General features: G+C 45.9%; 1 protein-coding gene across 1 annotated transcript in view; it reads right to left on the minus strand.

Moving 5' to 3' along the window:
• Positions 1–19,159, minus strand: part of LOC141106640 (natural killer cells antigen CD94-like) — a 50,756-nt gene extending 31,597 nt beyond the window's left edge. The window contains exon 1 of the mRNA XM_073597583.1: positions 18,595–19,159. Coding sequence (XP_073453684.1) covers positions 18,595–18,619 — 25 coding nt within the window. The 5' untranslated portion in view covers positions 18,620–19,159. The remainder of the gene's footprint in view (positions 1–18,594) is intronic.
• Positions 19,160–19,625: the final 466 nt, after the last annotated feature.

Genomic DNA, 19,625 nt, shown 5'->3' on the forward strand with positions numbered 1-19,625 from the left:
CGTCGCCTATGGGGATTTTTATGTACCGAAGTTGGCGTGTGCGTGTTGGGTATCTATTTACTCGATGTAACTTCATCTTTCACAATATGCAAAAACATTGGGCTAACTTTACTGTTTTGCTTTTTTTTTTAAGCACAAAACTGTTTTTTTTTTCCAAAAAAAACGCGTTCGAAAAATTGCTGTGCAAATACCGTGTGAGATAAAAAGTTGCAACAACTGCCATTGTATTCTCTAAGGTCTTTGCTAATAAGTGTCCCTCATTTCCATCTCAATAAGTTAGGAGGTGTGCCTACTTATGAGAATGATAGTTACACTGAAACTGATCCAAAACCATTACCGATTCTCTGTTGGTGGGCCCACCACAAGATATATTTTTGTGTTAAGTGCATTATGATAAGTAATGTGTCAGTGTAAAATTCTCAGGTATTTATCAACTCTCTAAGAGATCACAGCGCACCCCCTGACAATGCCTTCATCTGCTTTTCTTTCACAAGAAGGACAAAGCCATCTTTATTCAGGCATCATCCAGGATCACCATCTACTTCCTGGACTGATATGCCCGCTCACAGTTGACACAACCATGTCCCCAATGTCTGACACAAATTATTGCCTGCTGCATCCTCTCACCTTGTGACTTTCTACAAAGTTACAGTGTGGTAATCTGATCACTGGAGGAGAGGAGACTGAGGAACTGCTTCCTCCTACCTGTAGTAGACTGATGACTTCATCCCAGCCTAGACAAAGCCACTGGACTGGAGCTCAAGATTGCTTTTAAGTGCTAAAAGGTGGAGCTTTTTTTAAATATGATATAGTTGCTATATACAGTATCTAACAAAAGTGAGTACACCCCTCACATTTTTGTAACTATTTTATTCTATCTTTTCATGTGACAACACTGAAGAAATGACACTTTGCTACAATGTAAAGTAGTGAGTGTACAGCTTGTATAACAGTGTAAATTTGATGCCCCCTCAAAATAACTCAACACAGAGCCATTAATGTCTAAACCACTGGTAACAAAAGTGAGTACACCCCTAAGTGAAAATGTACAAATTGGGCCCAAAGTGTCAATATTTTATGTGGCCGCCATTATTTTCCAGCACTGCCTTAACCCTCTTGGGCATGGAGGTCACCAGAGCTTCACAGGTTGGTTGCCACTGGAGTAATGTTTTAAACTGGTATTGATGGGGATCAGCGACTTATGCATGATTCTCACTGGGGCAACTAATTCACACCCCAGAAAGCAAAACGAGTGTGAATGAGCCCTAAGGCTGAAGGTGAAGCAGAGAGACAGAACACACAGACCCTGCATTCTTTTCTCCCAGGTAGAGATCTAATGTAAGAAACAGGATTTCTGCTGGTTTAAAGGAATGCAAGTCTGTGTTCTGTCCCTCTGATGGAGATCTTTCACAGCCTGGTGTCAGAATGAACACGAACAGACTGTAAGAGCATGTCTTCTTCGGATCCTGTTCCCCTCTCTCTTCTGCCTGTGTCTTGCCGAATAAGTTCCCTCGGCGAATAAGTTCCCCCCCTGTACTGCGCAGGCGCAGCGCCTGCGCAGTACGAACTACTAACAGCCGCCGGAGATAGCCGAAGCTCAAGATCGACAATCAGCTGTACACGGCGCCTGCGCCCTGGGTCCAGGTTCCTTCCCTACCATCCAAGTGGACCTAGAGGGGGAATCTAAAAGAGCCGAGCGAAGCGAGGCCATGCCCGAAGCGTGGCGAGCGAAGCGTGGCGAGCGAAGCGAGCCCACGAGGGGCCCTCTTACAGGCGCCGTGTACAGCTGATATTCAGCTATTCCGCTTCGGCTATTTCCGCCGGATCCTACTGCGCAGGCGCAGCGCCTGCGCAGTAGAGGGGGGAACTTATCAGCCGAGCGGAACTTTCTCGGCAGAACACCTGCACTAACAAACCAACCTACCATGCTGCCACCCCTCTCCCTATCACTGACTATCCATGCTGCCACCCCTCTCCCTATCACTGACTATCCATGCTGCTGCCCCTCTCCCTATCACTGACTATCCATGCTGCTGCCCCTCTCCCTATCACTGACTATCCATGCTGCTGCCCCTCTCCCTATCACTGACTATCCATGCTGCCGCCCCTCTCCCTATCACTGACTATCCATGCTGCTGCCCCTCTCCCTATCACTGACTATCCATGCTGCTGCCCCTCTCCCTATCACTGACTATCCATGCTGCTGCCCCTCTCCCTATCACTGACTATCCATGCTGCCGCCCCTCTCCCTATCACTGACTATCCATGCTGCTGCCCCTTTCCCTATCACTGACTATCCATGCTGCCGCCCCTCTCCCCATCACTGACTATCCATGCTGCCGCCCCTCTCCTTATCACTGACTATCCATGCTGCTGCCCCTCTCCCTATCACTGACTATCCATGCTGCCGCCCCTCTCCCTATCACTGACTATCCATGCTGCCGCCCCTCTCCCTATCACTGACTATCCATGCTGCTGCCCCTCTCCCTATCACTGACTATCCATGCTGCTGCCCCTCTCCTTATCACTGACTATCCATGCTGCCGCCCCTCTCCCTATCACTGACTATCTACGCTGCTGCCCCTCTCCCTATCACTGACTATCCATGCTGCCGCCCCTCTCCCTATCACTGACTATCCATGCTGCCGCCCCTCTCCCTATCACTGACTATCCATGCTGCCACCCCTCTCCCTATCACTGACTATCCATGCTGCTGCCCCTCTCCCTATCACTGACTATCCATGCTGCTGCCCCTATCACTGACTATCCATGCTGCTGCCCCTTTCCCTATCACTGACTATCCATGCTGCCGCCCCTCTCCCTATCACTGACTATCCATGCTGCTGCCCCTCTCCCTATCACTGACTATCCATGCTGCTGCCCCTCTCCCTATCACTGACTATCCATGCTGCTGCCCCTCTCCCTATCACTGACTATCCATGCTGCTGCCCCTCTCCCTATCACTGACTATCCATGCTGCTGCCCCTCTCCCTATCACTGACTATCCATGCTGCTGCCCCTCTCCCTATCACTGACTATCCATGCTGCTGCCCCTCTCCCTATCACTGACTATCCATGCTGCTGCCCCTCTCCCTATCACTGACTATCCATGCTGCTGCCCCTCTCCCTATCACTGACTATCCATGCTGCTGCCCCTCTCCCTATCACTGACTATCCATGCTGCTGCCCCTCTCCTTATCACTGACTATCCATGCTGCTGCCCCTTTCCCTATCACTGACTATCCATGCTGCTGCCCCTCTCCGTATCACTGACTATCCATGCTGCTGCCCCTCTCCGTATCACTGACTATCCATGCTGCTGCCCCTTTCCCTATCACTGACTATCCATGCTGCTGCCCCTCTCCGTATCACTGACTATCCATGCTGCTGCTTTCTACTCCTGAAGCAAAGGAAAACAACTCACTGTGACTCAGAGGAGCAGAGGGGTCATTTTAGCCACATCCTCCTCCTCTGGAACTACTGCTTAAAATTGTCCAAATTTGTCAGCAGTGGAAAGGGGAGGGGCTGAAGTACCATGATTGGCTAAGAATTGGCATGTGACTGCACAGATCCCTCTCTATGCTGACCAAGCACTGGTATGACATCGTCCTGTATCTCCTTGCTGTGCTGTGGGTTTTGTCAGCATAGCTTTGTGAGCATACAAGCAGGGGCGGGCTGGGGGGTGGGAGCGCTGCTCACTTCAGTCATTTTGACAAGCAGGAGACCTGGTCTGCGCTTCAATTGGCAGCAGATTGGTGGCCTGGCTGTGCGAGTGCCACTCGCATTAACATTGGAGTCAGTGAGGAGAGGGAGGGCGGGAAGAAATCCACTGCAAGAGCTGACAGGTGTTCTCTCACTTGTGAGATTACTCCGCCTGAAAGAGAAGTGAGGGGAAGGGCGGGGCTGGTCTCAGGCTTGTGCCGGGTACAGGAGCGCACTCGGCACATGCTGCTGTTATTTATGTAGTGCAGACGGTACACCAGCACTTCTACTGCGCCCCCCTTCCTCCAGTAAATAGTCCTGCCCAGGGCATCTGCCCCTTCCGCCCCCCCCTTGTGCCGGCCCTGCTTGGTCTCATCAGACCACAGGACATGGTTCCAGTAATCCATGTCCTTAGTCTGCTTGTCTTCAGCAAACTGTTTGCGGGCTTTCTTGTGCATCATCTTTAGAAGAGACTTCCTTCTGGGACAACAGCCATGCAGACCAATTTGATACAGTGTGCGGCGTATGGTCTGAGCACTGACAGGCTGACCCCCCCACCCCTTCAACCTCTGCAGCAATGCTGGCAGCACTCATACCTCTATTTCCCAAAGACAACCTCTGGATATGACGCTGAGCACGTGACCTCAACTTCTTTGGTCGACCATGGTGAGGTCTGGTCTGAGTGGAACCTGCCCTGGTAAACCGCTGTATGGTCCTGGCCATCGTGCTGCAGATCATTTTCAGGGTCTTGGCAATCTTCTTATAGCCTAGGCCATCTTTATGTAGAGCAACAATTCTTTTTTTTCAGATCCTCAGAGAGTTCTTTGCCATGAGGTGCCATGTTGAACTTCCAGTGACCAGTATGAGAGAGTGAGAGCGATAACACCAAATTTAACACACCTGCTCCCCATTCACACCTGAGACCTTGTAACACTAACGAGTCACATGACACCGGGGAGGGAAAATGGCTAATTGGGCCCAATTTGGACATTTTCACTTAGGGGTGTACTCACTTTTGTTGCCGGCGGTTTAGACATTAATGGCTGTGTGTTGAGTTATTTTGAGGGGACAACAAATTTACACTGTTATACAAGCTGTACACTCACTACTTTACATTGTAGCAAAGTGTCATTTCTTCAGTGTTGTCACATGAAAAGATAGAATAAAATATTTACAATAATGTGAGGGGTGTACTCACTTTTGTGAGATACTGTATACATCTTGGCCAGAGGAGTGACACCACTCACCACTTTTGCTGTTCAGTGTGGAGCCAACTCTCTACCTTCAGCACAAGGGCTCTCCACAAGGCCTGGTTGGCTCCTAATGTAAGGTTAGCAGGTCTGGGAAGCATCCTTTGTTAAAAGAGAAGAATGGCCAAAGCTTTTTTTGATCATACTTCTTATGTGGATCACAGGAGTGCACTTACTTTTGCACACATGACCCAAAATTAGCCAACAGTCGGCTAAATCTCGCTGTCAGCTGACGTGGCAGAGCCGCTTCAAGATCTAGAAGGATTCTAAACATATTGTCAGGATCCACCCAGATTCCTGATTGACAGCTGACTCCACCTCTCAGCGCACAGCTGAGCCCGCCTCCTCCCCCGCTCGGAGCTCAGCTTACATGTGTTTGCTCAGTTCTCAGCTGAGAGCCAATGTGGGAAGGCTGCACATGATTGGATGACAAAAGTCAGCAGAGCTTCCTCTCATGTGTTAAGTTCTGAAGCAACTGCACTTGCAAAGTGTACAGTCTATGGGGTTGATTTACTAAAGACAAATAGACTGTGCATTTTGCAGAATGCCGTTGCACTTCGCATGAGCAGTTGCTCCAGAGCTTAGAAAAAGGGGCAGAAGGAGTTTTTTTTTTTTTTTTTTTTTTTCCTTGCACATGATTGGGTATTCTTTGCAAAGTGAAGCTTTACCTCATTTACTAAGCTCTGGAGCAACTGCACTTTGCAAAGTCCACAATCTGTTTGCCTTTAGTAAATCAACCTCACTATGTCTTTAGTAAATTCATCCCAATGACAACTGTAACAAGTTTACTAAGATATTACAGACTATGCAAATCTCATTGTACCTTGCTTTGTATATAATGCTGCATGTAACTTATTTTTACTCTTCTGTAACTCTGAAATGTCTCTTTTTTAAATTAAATGATAGCAACAGAACACAAGTAATGGCCTGAGAGGGCTAAAGAACGTGGCCCGAACAGCATGGACATGTGGCCGCCCCCCAGGACAGCTATCCTATTTATTTTAGATAAGAAAAAAAAAAAAAGTCATGTCACCTAAGAAAAATGTACAGTATGTCAGGCAGGAAAATAGGGTCAGGTGACATTGGAGAATAGGAGGGAATGTCACATGACCTCACTGGAATGTTCCAGAAGGTCACATGATCAGTGGGAACATTCTGGAAAGCGGGGCAAGGCTATATAAAGGGGTCCTCCGCGGGAATCCCCTCACAGCTGGTCAGAGTACAGCAACTAACTCCCCAGCTCTAGCATGACTGTGCCCCTGTGTACAAAGCCAGCTCCATAAAGACATGGTGTGACCGGTTTGGGTGGTGGAACTCCAGTGTCCTGCACAGAGCCCTGACCTCATCCCTACTGAACACCTTTGAAATGAATTGGATTGGGTGCAAATTCCCAAAGGCACACTCCAAATTCTTATGGAATTATTTTACAGAAGAGTGAAGTCTGCTGTAGCCACAAAGTTGGGCCAACTCCAAAGTAATGGTGGAATGGAATTTCCAACAAGCTCATAAAGATGTGGTGGTCGGGTGTTCACAATAATTTGGCCATATAGTGTATCTATAGCAGCCTTTCTCAACCTTTATAACACAGAAATCATTTTCTGGTCTCAGGGAACTACTGTTAATAATTACTCTATCTACAACTCATGTTACACGAGTGTAATGATCAGTAAGAATTCCCCCTCCCTTACAGATAGCTAAAAAGATCATTGGTGCAGAGCTACACCAACTAAAGAGTCATCATCCGAGTCTTCCTGTTGTGTCAGCCCCTGGGGGCCCCCGCTGTGCATTATGGTTCCACCCACCGGCAGATACGTCCCTACAGCTCTGCACAGTCACAGTAATGATGTGGGGGCCGGCAGATGGAATCACAGGGCATAGCGGGGGGCAGCAGGTATCCAAAACACCGGAGGACTGTCAAGTATTATTACTCTCCTTTTACAGGCTGTTTTTTCTGTTTTTTTTTTTTTTTTTAGAGACAGAGTCATTTTAAAGAACTTCTGAACCTTAATTTTTTTTTTTTAAATAATGTCATACATACCTGCTCTGTGTAACGATTTTGCACAGAGCAGCCCCAATCCTCCTCTTCTGGGGTCCCCTGCTGGTGCTCCCAGCTCCTCCTCTTCAATGAGTGACCCCTAAGAAGCTGCTTCCTATGGGGGCACTCATGCTGGCTTGATCCCGATCCACACTGTCTGCATCCATGGACACAGACAGTGTGGCTCGGCCCTGCCCCCCTTCTCCCTCATCATAGAATTTGATTGACGGGAGCCAAAGGCTTCCACTACTATCAATCTGCCCAGTGATGAGGAAGAGAGCGGAAAGAGTTCTCTGCTCTCCTGAATAGAGCTGAATCAACATCGGGCTCAGGTAAGTAATGGGGGGGGGGGGGGGGTTTGATCTTGTGCACAGAAGATTTTTTGCCTTAATGAAGAGAATGCAGTATGGTAAAAAAAAAAAAAAACATAAGACTTTAGAATTACTTGAATTACTGCTGGTATAAATACCGACCTCTATCTTTATGTTATTGTCTCAGAATCCTATGCACACCATTGCAAAGTGCTTCAGGCTGTATCTTACAACAACCCTAAGGCACCCCTTCTATTTCTCATTTCCTCCTACCATGGCTGCATATCTGTAATAGGCCTTGGTACATGTACTTTCCATACAACTGGTTTTAAACTACAAACCAGACAAACTTGTTCCACCAGGGATGTTTGTTAAATTATTTCAAGTACAATTCTGGCATCTGCAAGGTGCAGGGCTGAATGAAGCCTTGTGCGCATGCACAGAAGTAGTATCAGACCGGTTCAGCCAATGAAGATGATCAATAGTGCCAACCCTGGAAGAATCTGGTGGAAGATGTTGACTTGAAGCTAGCAAGGGAATTCACAGACGTCACATCACTGGAGCAGAGGTGAATGTATTTCTGCTTTAACTGTATCAGAATATGTTGAAAAGCAGGTAATAGCCAAATTCCATATCATTAAAGGAAATGCGTATACGTTTTGCATACATGGTAGAAGGAAATAAAGTTGCATAATGTATGGGCTGCTTAACCAGTTGCCGACCGCCGCACGAACATATACGTCCTCAGAGCGGCACGGGCAGGCAAAAGGACTTACATGTACGTCCTTGCCTGCCCGCGGGTGGGGGGTCCGATCGGACCCCCCCCCCCCCCGGTGCCTGCGGCGGTCGGCAAATCTCCCCCGGCGATCGGTGGTGAGGGGGAGGCCATCCATTCGTGGCCCCCCCCCTCGCGATCGCTCCCAGCCAATGGGATCATTTCCCTGCCTCTGTATTGTACACAGAGGCAGAGGAAATGATGTCATCTCTCCTCGGCTTGGTATTTTCCGTTCCGGCGCCGAGGAGAGAAGACTGTACTGTGAGTTACACAACACAACACACACAGTAGAACATGCCAGGCACACATTACACCCCCGATCCCCCCCCGGCTACCCCCCGATCCCCCCCCAATCACCCCCCCCCTTCACAAACTGACACCAAGCAGGTTTTTTTTTTTTTTCTGATTACTGCATTGGTGTCAGTTTGTGACAGTTACAGTGTTGGGACAGTTAGTATTAGCCCCCTTTAGGTCTAGGATACCCCCCTAACCCCCCCTAATAAAGTTTTAACCCCTTGATCACCCCCTGTCGCCAGTGTCGCTAAGCGATCATTTTTCTGATCGCTGTATTAGTGTCGCTGGTGACGATAGTTAGTGAGGTAAATATGTAGGTTCGCCGTCAGCGTTTTATAGCGACAGGGACCCCCATATACTATCTAATAAATGTTTTAACCCCTTGATTGCCCCCTAGTTAACCCTTTCACCACTGATCACCGTATAACTGTTACGGGTGACGCTGGTTAGTTTGTTTATTTTTTATAGTGTCAGGGCACCCGCCGTTTATTACCGAATAAAGGTTTAGCCCCCTGATCGCCCGGCGGTGATATGCGTCGCCCCAGGCAGCGTCAGATTAGCGCCAGTACCGCTAACACCCACGCACGCAGCATACGCCTCCCTTAGTGGTATAGTATCTGAACGCATCAATATCTGATCCGATCAGATCTATACTAGCGTCCCCAGCAGTTTAGGGTTCCCAAAAACGCAGTGTTAGCGGGATCAGCCCAGATACCCGCTAGCACCTGCGTTTTTCCCCTCCGCCCGGCCCAGCCCACCCAAGTGCAGTATCGATCGATTACTGTCACTTACAAAACACTAAACGCATAACTGCAGCGTTCGCAGAGTCAGGCCTGATCCCTGCGATCTCTAACAGTTTTTTTTGGTAGCGTTTTGGTGAACTGGCAAGCACCAGCGGCCTAGTACACCCCGGTCGTAGTCAAACCAGCACTGCAGTAACACTTGGTGACGTGGCGAGTCCCATAAGTGCAGTTCAAGCTGGTGAGGTGGCAAGCACAAGTAGTGTCCCGCTGCCACCAAGAAGACAAACACAGGCCCATCGTGCCCATAGTGCCCTTCCTGCTGCAATCGCCAATCCTAATTGGGAACCCACCACTTCTGCAGCGCCCGTACTTCCCCCATTCACATCCCCAACCAAATGCAGTCAGCTGCATGAGAGGCATTTTCTTTATGTCCTCCCGAGTACCCCTACCCAACGACCCCCCCAAAAAAGATGTTGTGTCTGCAGCAAGCGCGGATATAGGCGTGACACCCGCTATTATTGTCCCTCCTGTCCTGACAATCCTGGTCTTTGCATTGGTGAATGTTTTGAACGCTACCATTCACTAGTTGAGTATTAGCGTAGGGTACAGCATTGCGCAGACTAGGCACACTTTCACAGGGTCTCCCAAGATGCCATCGCATTTTGAGAGACCCGAACCTGGAACTGGTTACAGTTATAAAAGTTACAGTTACAAAAAAAAGTGTAAAAAAAAAAAAAAAAACATACAAAAATATAAAATAAAAAAAAATAGTTGTCGTTTCATTGTTCTCTCTCTCTCTATTCTCTCTATTGTTCTGCTCTTTTTTACTGTATTCTATTCTGCAATGTTTTATTGTTATTATGTTTTATCATGTTTGCTTTTCAGGTATGCAATTTTTTATACTTTACCGTTTACTGTGTTTTATTGTTAACCATTTTTTTGTCTTCAGGTACGCCATTCACGACTTTGAGTGGTTATACCAGAATGATGCCTGCAGGTTTAGGTATCATCTTGGTATCATTCTTTTCAGCCAGCGGTCGGCTTTCATGTAAAAGCAATCCTAGCGGCTAATTAGCCTCTAGACTGCTTTTACAAGCAGTGGGAGGGAATGCCCCCCCCAACGTCTTCCGTGTTTTTCTCTGGCTCTCCTGTCTCAACAGGGAACCTGAGAATGCAGCCGGTGATTCAGCCAGCTGACCATAGAGCTGATCAGAGACCAGAGTGGCTCCAAACATCTCTATGGCCTAAGAAACCGGAAGCTACGAGCATTTTATGACTTAGATTTCGCCGGATGTAAACAGCGCCATTGGGAAATTGGGAAAGCATTTTATCATACCGATCTTGGTGTGGTCAGATGCTTTGAGGGCAGAGGAGAAATCTAGGGTCTAATAGACCCCAATTTTTTCAAAAAAGACCTGTCACTACCTATTGCTATGATAGGGGATATTTACATTCCCTGAGATAACAATAAAAATGATTTAAAAAAAAAAATGAAAGGAACAGTTTAAAAATAAGATAAAAAAAATAATAATAATAAAGAAAAAAAAAAAGCACCCCTGTCCCCCCTGCTCTCGCGCTAAGGCGAACGCAAGCGTCGATCTGGCGTCAAATGTAAACAGCAATTGCACCATGCATGTGAGGTATCACCACGAAGATCAGATCGAGGGCAGTAAACCTCCTCTGTAAATCTAAAGTGGTAACCTGTAAAGGCTTTTAAAGGCTTTTAAAAATGTATTTAGTTTGTCGCCACTGCACGTTTGTGCGCAATTTTAAAGCATGTTATGTTTGGTATCCATGTACTCAGCCTAAGATCATCTTTTTTATTTCATCAAACATTTGGGCAATATAGTGTGTTTTAGTGCATTAAAATTTTAAAAAGTGTGTTATTTCCCCAAAAAATGCGTTTTAAAAATCGCTGCGCAAATACTGTGTGAAAAAAAAAATGAAACACCCACCATTTTAATCTGTAGGGCATTTGCTTTAAAAAAAATATATAGTGTGTGGGGGTTCAAATTAATTTTCTTGCAAAAAAAAATTATTTTTTTATGTAATCAAAAAGTGTCAGAAAGGGCTTTGTCTTCAAGTGGTTAGAAGAGTGGGTGATATGTGACATAAGCTTCTAAATGTTGTGCATAAAATGCCAGGACAGTTCAAAACCCCCCCAAATGACCCCATTTTGGAAAGTAGACACCCCAAGCTATTTGCTGAGAGGCATGTCGAGTCCATGGAATATTTTATATTGTGACACAAGTTGCGGGAAAGAGGCAACTTTTTATTTTTTTTATTTTTTTTTGCGCAAAGTTGTCACTAAATGATATATTGCTCAAACATGCCATGGGAATATGTGAAATTACACCCCAAAATACATTCTGCTGCTTCTCCTGAGTACGGGGATACCACATGAGTGAGACTTTTTGGGAGCCTAGCCGCGTACGGGACCCCGAAAACCAAGCACCACCTTCAGGCTTTCTAAGGGCGTGAATTATTGATTTCACTCTTCACTGCCTATCACAGTTTCGGAGGCCATGGAATGCCCAGGTGGCACAAACCCCCCCCCCAAATGACCCCATTTTGGAAAGTAGACACCCCAAGCTATTTGCTGAGAGGTATAGTGAGTATTTTGCAGACCTCACTTTTTGTCACAAAGTTTTGAAAATTGAAAAAAGAAAAAAAAAATTTTTTTTCTTGTCTTTCTTTATTTTCAAAAACAAATGAGAGCTGCAAAATACTCACTATACCTCTCAGCAAATAGCTTGGGGTGTCTACTTTCCAAAATGGGGTCATTTGGGGGGGGGGGGGGTTGTGCCACCTGGGCATTCCATGGCCTCCGAAACTGTGATAGGCAGTGAAGAGTGAAATCAAAAATTTACAACCTTAGAAATCCTGAAGGCGGTGCTTGGTTTTCGGGGTCCCGTACGCGGCTAGGCTCCCAAAAAGTCTCACACATGTGGTATCCCCGTACTCAGGAGAAGCAGCTAAATGTATTTTGGGGTGCAATTCCACATATGCCCATGGCCTGTGTGAGCAATATATCATTTAGTGACAACTTTGTGCAAAAAAAAAAAAAAAAAATTGTCACTTTCCCGCAACTTGTGTCAAAATATAAAATATTCCATGGACTCAACATGCCTCTCAGCAAATAGCTTGGGGTGTCTACTTTCCAAAATGGGGTCATTTGGGGGGGTTTGTGCCATCTGGGCATTTTATGGCCTTCAAAACTGTGATAGGTAGTGAGGAGTAAAATCAAAAATGTACGCCCTTAGAAATCCTGAAGGCGGTGCTTGGTTTTCGGGGCCCCGTACGCGGCTAGGCTCTCAAAAAGTCCCACACATGTGGTATCCCCATACTCAGGAGAAGCAGCTAAATGTATTTTGGGGTGCAATTCCACATAGGCCCATGGTCTGTGTGAGCAATATATCATTTAGTGACAACTTTTTGTAATTTTTTTTTTTTTTGTCATTATTCAATCACTTGGGACAAAAAAAAATGAATATTCAATGGGCTCAACATGCCTCTCAGCAATTTCCTTGGGGTGTCTACTTTCCAAAATGGGGTCATTTGGGGGGGTTTTGTACTGCCCCGCCATTTTAGCACCTCAAGAAATGACATAGGCAGTCATAAACTAAAAGCTGTGTAAATTCCAGAAAATGTACCCTAGTTTGTAGACACTATAACTTTTGCGCAAACCAATAAATATACACTTATTGACATTTTTTTTACCAAAGACATGTGGCCGAATACATTTTGGCCTAAATGTATGACTAAAATTGAGTTTATTGGATTTTTTTTAGAACAAAATGTAGAAAATATCATTTTTTTTCAAAATTTTCGGTCTTTTTCTGTGTATAGCGCAAAAAATAAAAACGGCAGAGGTGATCAAATACCAGCAAAAGAAAGCTCTATTTGTGGGAAGAAAAGGACGCAAATTTTGTTTGGGTACAGCATTGCATGACCGCGCAATTAGCAGTTAAAGCGACGCAGTGCCAAATTGTAAAAAGTGCTCTGGTCAGGAAGGGGGTAAATCCTTCCGGGGCTGAAGTGGTTAAAGTGGTTGTAAAGGCTTCCCTTCCAGCCCCCTCAATACTTACATGAGCCAGATCCCGATCCAACGTTGTGCACGAAAGCAACCGCTGTCTCGGGTCTCTGTCTCCTCGATGGCTGAGACACAGCAGCGGGAGCCATTGGGTCCCACGGCTGTCAATCACAGTCAGTGAGGAGGGAGTGGGGTGCGGAGCTGAGCCCCAATCATTGTGTCCTATGGAAGCTAAGAGAGGGGCTCGGGAGTGAGCACGCATGACTGCCCCCTGAGCAAGCAGCTTGGCTGCCCCCTAAGCAAGCACCGCTCTAGGAGATGGAGCCAGGAGCGCTGGCGGAGCACCCAAAAAGAGGATCGAGGGTGATCTGTGCAAAACCATTACACAGAGCAGGTAAGTAAGACATGTTTATTTTCTTTTTAAAACAAATCCTGCCTTTAATATCACTTTAAGAAACAGTTAGCAGGCACGCTTTTATTGGAGAAGAAACATGTCTTCTCTGGTACGGTAAACTGATCTGTGCAAGTGCAGCTCAGCTTACAGAACTGGGCTGGTCTCTTAGTGCGGGGATGACTAGCTCCTGCGCATGTGCAGGAGTGACATCATCCCCCGCCAGCCAATAAAGAGGCCAGAGGACCGGCACTTAGAAGAAGATGGTGGTACTGGACTGTGTCTTGAAGGAGGGGTGGGTTTCCTCCTGGCTCACCTGCTCTCTGCATATCCATTATAATTCATGTGCTTCTACTATGTAATATTAGTATAAAGTTACAAGAGTTAAACCTGCAGATAATATCGGGGTGCCTTGGAGAGGCTCTGCCAGCTTATGCATGTATTTGCAAATGTGTGCAGACTAAAACCCTGTTTTTAACGCATACTGTTAGACAGGATAATACGGTTGGTTGCAGCAGTGGCGGCCTGTGCATTAAGGGCGCATGGGCGCCGCCCCCTCTCTCCTGCCACCCCTCCATCACCAATAGATAGATTTATGCATTGCATGGCATGGCACCTGAATTACAGCGGCGGGGGGTGTTTTTGAAGCACCTGATTAGAGCCATAGGCTCTAATAGGCGTCAAAAAAGGTGACCTGCGAGCGCCATGCTGGACGCTCACAGGTCACTCAGCTGTGTTAGAAAAGCAAATGAATATTCGTTTTTCTAACACTAAACCGCCTCTCCACCAATCAGGTGCTCCGGTCTGTTACCTGTCAACTGATTGGCTGAAACGACAGGCGCCGCTATTGGACACCTATCAGGAGGAGAAGACGGGAGATGAGGACAGCAGGAGACACATGGAGGACCCCGCTCGTCGCCATCACCTGCTGCCCCACCAAGACAGGGTAAGTTCCGGGCAGACGGCGAGCGGGCGGGGGTCACACTGGGGGCATTCAGGGGCACACTGGCAGCATTTAATGGGCACCCTGGCAGCATATGATGGCACAGTGGCTGCAATTGATGGCACAGTGGCTGTAATTGATGGCACAGTGGTAGGATTTGATGATTTTTTTCAAAAATGTTTTGTGCCCCCCCCAAAAAAAATTTTGAGCACCAGCCACCACTGGGTAGCAGACTGGTTGGTGAATTGAGCTGGGAACTTGTTTGGTTTTGGTTTATCATACATTTCACTATCTGGTTAGTTTAGTTTTTCACATTTTCACATCTCCTGCCAAACAGATAAATCCACAACTGAAATATATTATTCCTGATCGCTATTATCTGACAATGTTTTTTTTTTTTATTAATTCTGTCCAGATACTTCAATAATTACACCTCGGCCAGAGGGGTGACACCACATTTGCTGTTCAGTGTGGAGCCAACTCTCTGCCTGCAGCACAAGGGCTCTCCACAAGGCCTGGTTGGCTCCTAATGTAAGGTTAGCAGGTCTGGGAAGCATCCTTTGTTAAAAGAGAAGAATGGCCAAAGCTTTTTTTTTATCATACTTCTTATGTGGATCACAGGAGTGCACTTACTTTTGCACTCCTGTGATGCGAAACCATCCGACAGTGGGCTAAAGCTCGCTATCAGCTGACGTGGCAGAGCCGCTGACGTGGCAGAGCCGCTCCCAAGTTCTAGAAGGATTCTAAAGATATTGTCAGGATCCACCCAGCTTCCTGATTGACAGCTGACTCCACCTCTCAGTGCACAGCTGAGCCCGTCTCCTCCCCCGCTCGGAGCTCAGCTTTCACGTGATTGCTCAGTTCTCAGGTTATAGCCAACGTGGGAAGGCTGCCCATGATTGGATGATGGAAGTCAGCAGAGCTTCCACTCACGTGCTAAGCTTTGGAGCAACTGCACTTGAAAAGTGTACTGTCTATGGGGTGAATTTACTAAAGACAAATAGACTGTGCACTCTGCAGAGTGCAGTTGCTCCAGAGCTTAGCTGTTTTTTTTTTGTTTTGTTTTTCCCTAGCACATGATTGGATAGTCTTTGCAAAGTAAACCTTTACCTCATGGAGTACCTGATCTTTCAGTGGGCAACTGTACTTTACAAAGTGCACAGTCTATTTGCCTTTAGTAAATCAACCCTTTATGTCTATAGTAAATTCATCCCAATGTAAACTGTAACACATTTACTAAGATATTACAGACTATGCAAATCTCATTGTACCTTGCTTTGTATATAATGCTGCATGTTACTTATTTTTACTCCTTTACTCTACTGTAACTCTGAAATCTTCATTTTTTTTTATTTTTATTAAATGATAGCAACAGAACACAAGTAATGATCAAATACAAAGAGAATTAAAGAAAAACCCACAAATAAAAAAGAAACAAAAAATGCCCAAAAAAACGAATGCCTCGTACACACGATCGGACTTCCTGACAACAAAACCGTGGAATTTTGTCCGAAGGGCGTTGGCCCAAACTTGTCTTGCATACACACGGTCACACAAATGTCGGCCAACAATTACAAATGTAGTGATGTACTACGTGGTTTTTCAGCTCTCTAGCGGCACCCTTTGGGCTCCTTCTGCTAATTTTGTGTTAGTAGAAGTTTGGTGAGTGTTGATTCGCGCTTTTCTTTTCGCGCTTTTCAGTTCATTTCTGAACGCCCGTTCATCAACCAGACATGTTGGGGAATCGGAGGAGATAACGTGTTATTTATTATTGGCCTCAGAATTATTGCTTTGACATTATTTTTTTGGTTGAATAATAATGATTCGATTTGTTATATTTTCTATATTTTTGGATGCATAGAATGCACTTTTTGGTTAAGTTCTGTTGGCAGATAACATGTCTAATTTTTTTTTTTTTAATGCACAATAAAAAAATTGTGTAGAATAATACTTGGCTTTGTGTTTTACGTCAAATGACAGTTTGGGAGTCGGCAGTTATATTTAAAAAAAAATACAATGTAAAATTGACAAGGGACACCAACATAGTTGTATCTTTGATCTTAAAAACTACAGGATAATGGTGTTGTGGTAACTTGCCCAAATAAAAACATAATAATATTATTATTGATATCACCAGAAAAAAAAAGCCTTTAAAAATTAGTTTGCAATAACTCCATCAGTATCACCAGCAAAGCAGCTTCATTATTATCCCATTAAAGAAGAAGAGAATTGTGCGCTGCATTTGGAGATTTCATAATTTGCTGCGTCACGAATGTTAATTCTCTATTACGAATGCTAGTTTACAAGACCGACCGCTTCTGCTGCCGAGCATGCGTGTGTGTGCTTTGGATGGACTTGTGTACACACGATCGGAAAATCCGACAACACACATTTGTTGGCAGAAAATTTGAAGACATGCTAGCCAACATTTGTTGGCGGAAAATCCGACAACAATTGCCCGATGGAGCGTACACACGGTCGGATTTTCCGCCAACAGCCTGACATCCAACATTTCTCATTGGAAATCGTGTGTACGGGGCTTAAAAGAACACAGATAACCCTTTAAAGGCTTCATGTACATTAGCAGCTCCTAAACTTGAGTTGGCATTTTTTTTGCCAAAGCTCCTAAACTCCATAAAAACCTATAAAGTCAATGTACACGTAGGCTTTTAGGATCCTTTAGGAACTGCTGAAGTTAGGGGAGGTTCAACCTCCCTCTCCTGATTGCGGAAGAATTGCTTTCAGGTTAGGAACTTTTTGACCACTGGCCTGCAGTAAAATCGTGGCATGATTTTGCCTCGTTTTGCGTTTTCCCGTGGCCGCTGGTCATAATAGGCTATGTGTACATGAAGCCTAAAAGCTTGCAGTCCCAGTCTGTATGTTAGAGTAATTGGTTTCATTTGAGATATACTGTAATTCAGTAAAAACAGCTTCAGATAGGTGAATTGGGGTTGAACTACTAAAACTGGAGAGTGCAAAATCTGGTGCAGTTGTTTATGGTGGTAACCAATCAGCTTCTAACTTCAGCTTGTTCAATTAAGCTTTTTTTTTTTATTTAAAGGCTTGAAACAGATACGATAAAATGTAGAGTTCACATAGACCACAATCGGTATGAGGTGCTTTTGTCACATTCAATATACAAACAAGTCCTCCGTCATCTACCAAAAGGTAAAACAGTATGAAAAAAAACGTCAGTGTTATAGTGTGATATAGAGTACAAATGGAGGCAAAGGGAGCCCTCTGGAGGGGACAGTTCAGGGAACAGCCCTGCATAGGAAGAAAAGCCCCTCTGACTCCCAGGAGGAGCTACAAAGTTCTGGGGGGAAGTCAAGTGCGGGAGGTCCTGCCGAGGTCTGTGCACGCCGATTTTTTAATTAAGCGTTGACAATAAAACCTGGAAGCCGATTTCTACAGTCTCAGGGATCCCCCTTACACTTATATTATTTCTGCGTCCCCTATTGTCTAGATCCTCTAAATGTCTGTTCATTTCGATGAAGTGTGAGACATGAGAATCTGCTACCTTCTCCAGCCTGTGTAATGCTCTGTCTCTGTGTCTGCCTGTGGCTTCCACTGTCGCCAGCTTTTCAGTGAGGACTAGGAGGTTCGATTTCAAATCAGTAATGTTGATTTGATATCTGCAGCGAACCCAGACATGTCTGCATTGGTGAGGGGATTGTTAGAGCGTGTTTGGCCCCTACCTGTGTCCTCTTCAGCAGACTGGGAGTCCTCGCTGAAGTCCTCCTCTTCATGCTGGGCCAGCGCCATCTTGTGCCCCGCCACGTGCCTCATGCTGCTGGCTGAGCTTTGAGCAGATCGGAGATGCTCCTGGCTCAGGATGAAGCCAGTCCACGACGGGATTTGGGGTGTGGGGTCTGGTGAAGCAGTTTGCCCATTTCCAGGTCTGAGCAAGCAGGATGTCAGGTTTTAGGCTGTGTCATTCACAGAGCTCCATTAGTGTGCTTCCATTCCGGCCGCTCACTAAGCCATGCGCCGATTGGTTTCTATGCAGAGCTGCACCAGATTTTAAACAATCTAGTTTTAGTAAATCTCCCCCCAGCGTGTCTTAGAAGAGCTGTGATAGTTCCTGCTCTGAGGACAAAAAAGGAGCGACACTTACCTTCCTCTGCTGCCATGATCTCCATCCTGTGCTAGGTGTGTAGCCTCGAAGTATCTGACTACAACTGTGCAAACTCTGTACAGAGAAGAGGAAACTCCGCCCCACAGAAGAAAAGAAGGAGGTGAAGGAAATGACACTGCAAAAAAAGCAAGGTGTGGGAAGGGAAACAAAATGTTTTTTTTTTTTTTGTATACTTCAGCTTGTTCAATGTACCACTTGCCTACTGGCCACTGATACCCCCTTCCTGCCAAGGCCAATTTCCAGCTTTCAGCGGTCTCACACTTTGAATGACAAATACGCAGTCATGTAAGGCCTCATGTACACGGCTGCTGGTAAACAGACGTTCAGCTGCCCCTGAACTCATTCAATGTTATCTTATGTGTACCTGTACACAGGTTCATTTAATGTCGTTTTTAGGCAGTTGAGTTTAGAGGCCTTTTTTTGGAAAGCAAAAAAATGAGTTCAGACGAATTTCAGATGAGTTTAGAGGAATTTCAAGTGCCAAACGCTTCTAAACGTGGCTAAACGCGGTAACTTTAGCCGCGTTTCGTTTACAGGTGTTTTTCATTTTTGCCTATGTTATAAAAAAAATAATTTTTTTTTCAAACGCTTCTAAACGCAAACGCGGCTAAACGTGGCATGTAAACGCAGTAAAAACGGACGTTTTAAACGTGAGTTACTATCTGTCAAGTTAAATTGTTCAGGAGAGGTTGTAAAAACGTCCCGTGTACATTACCCGGTTCCCGACTGGCGCACGCCGATGTACATTGGCAGAATGGCATGGCTGGGCAAATGGGCATACCTGTACGTCCCTTTGAATTTGCCGCCGTCCCATCACGTGCGTGCCGCCGGCAACGTGCGCGCGCCGACCGGGAGCTCCGTGAGTCGGGTCACGGACTCGATGTCCACGGGGATACCTGCGATCGTCTCACGGAGAGGAAGAACGGGGAGATGCTAATGTAAACAAGCATCTCCCCGTTCTGCCTAGTGACAAGTGTCACTGATCTCTGCTCCCTGTAATCGGGAGCTAT

This window comes from Aquarana catesbeiana, linkage group LG08, assembly GCF_042186555.1.
Source record: "Aquarana catesbeiana isolate 2022-GZ linkage group LG08, ASM4218655v1, whole genome shotgun sequence".
NCBI lineage: Eukaryota > Metazoa > Chordata > Amphibia > Anura > Ranidae > Aquarana > Aquarana catesbeiana.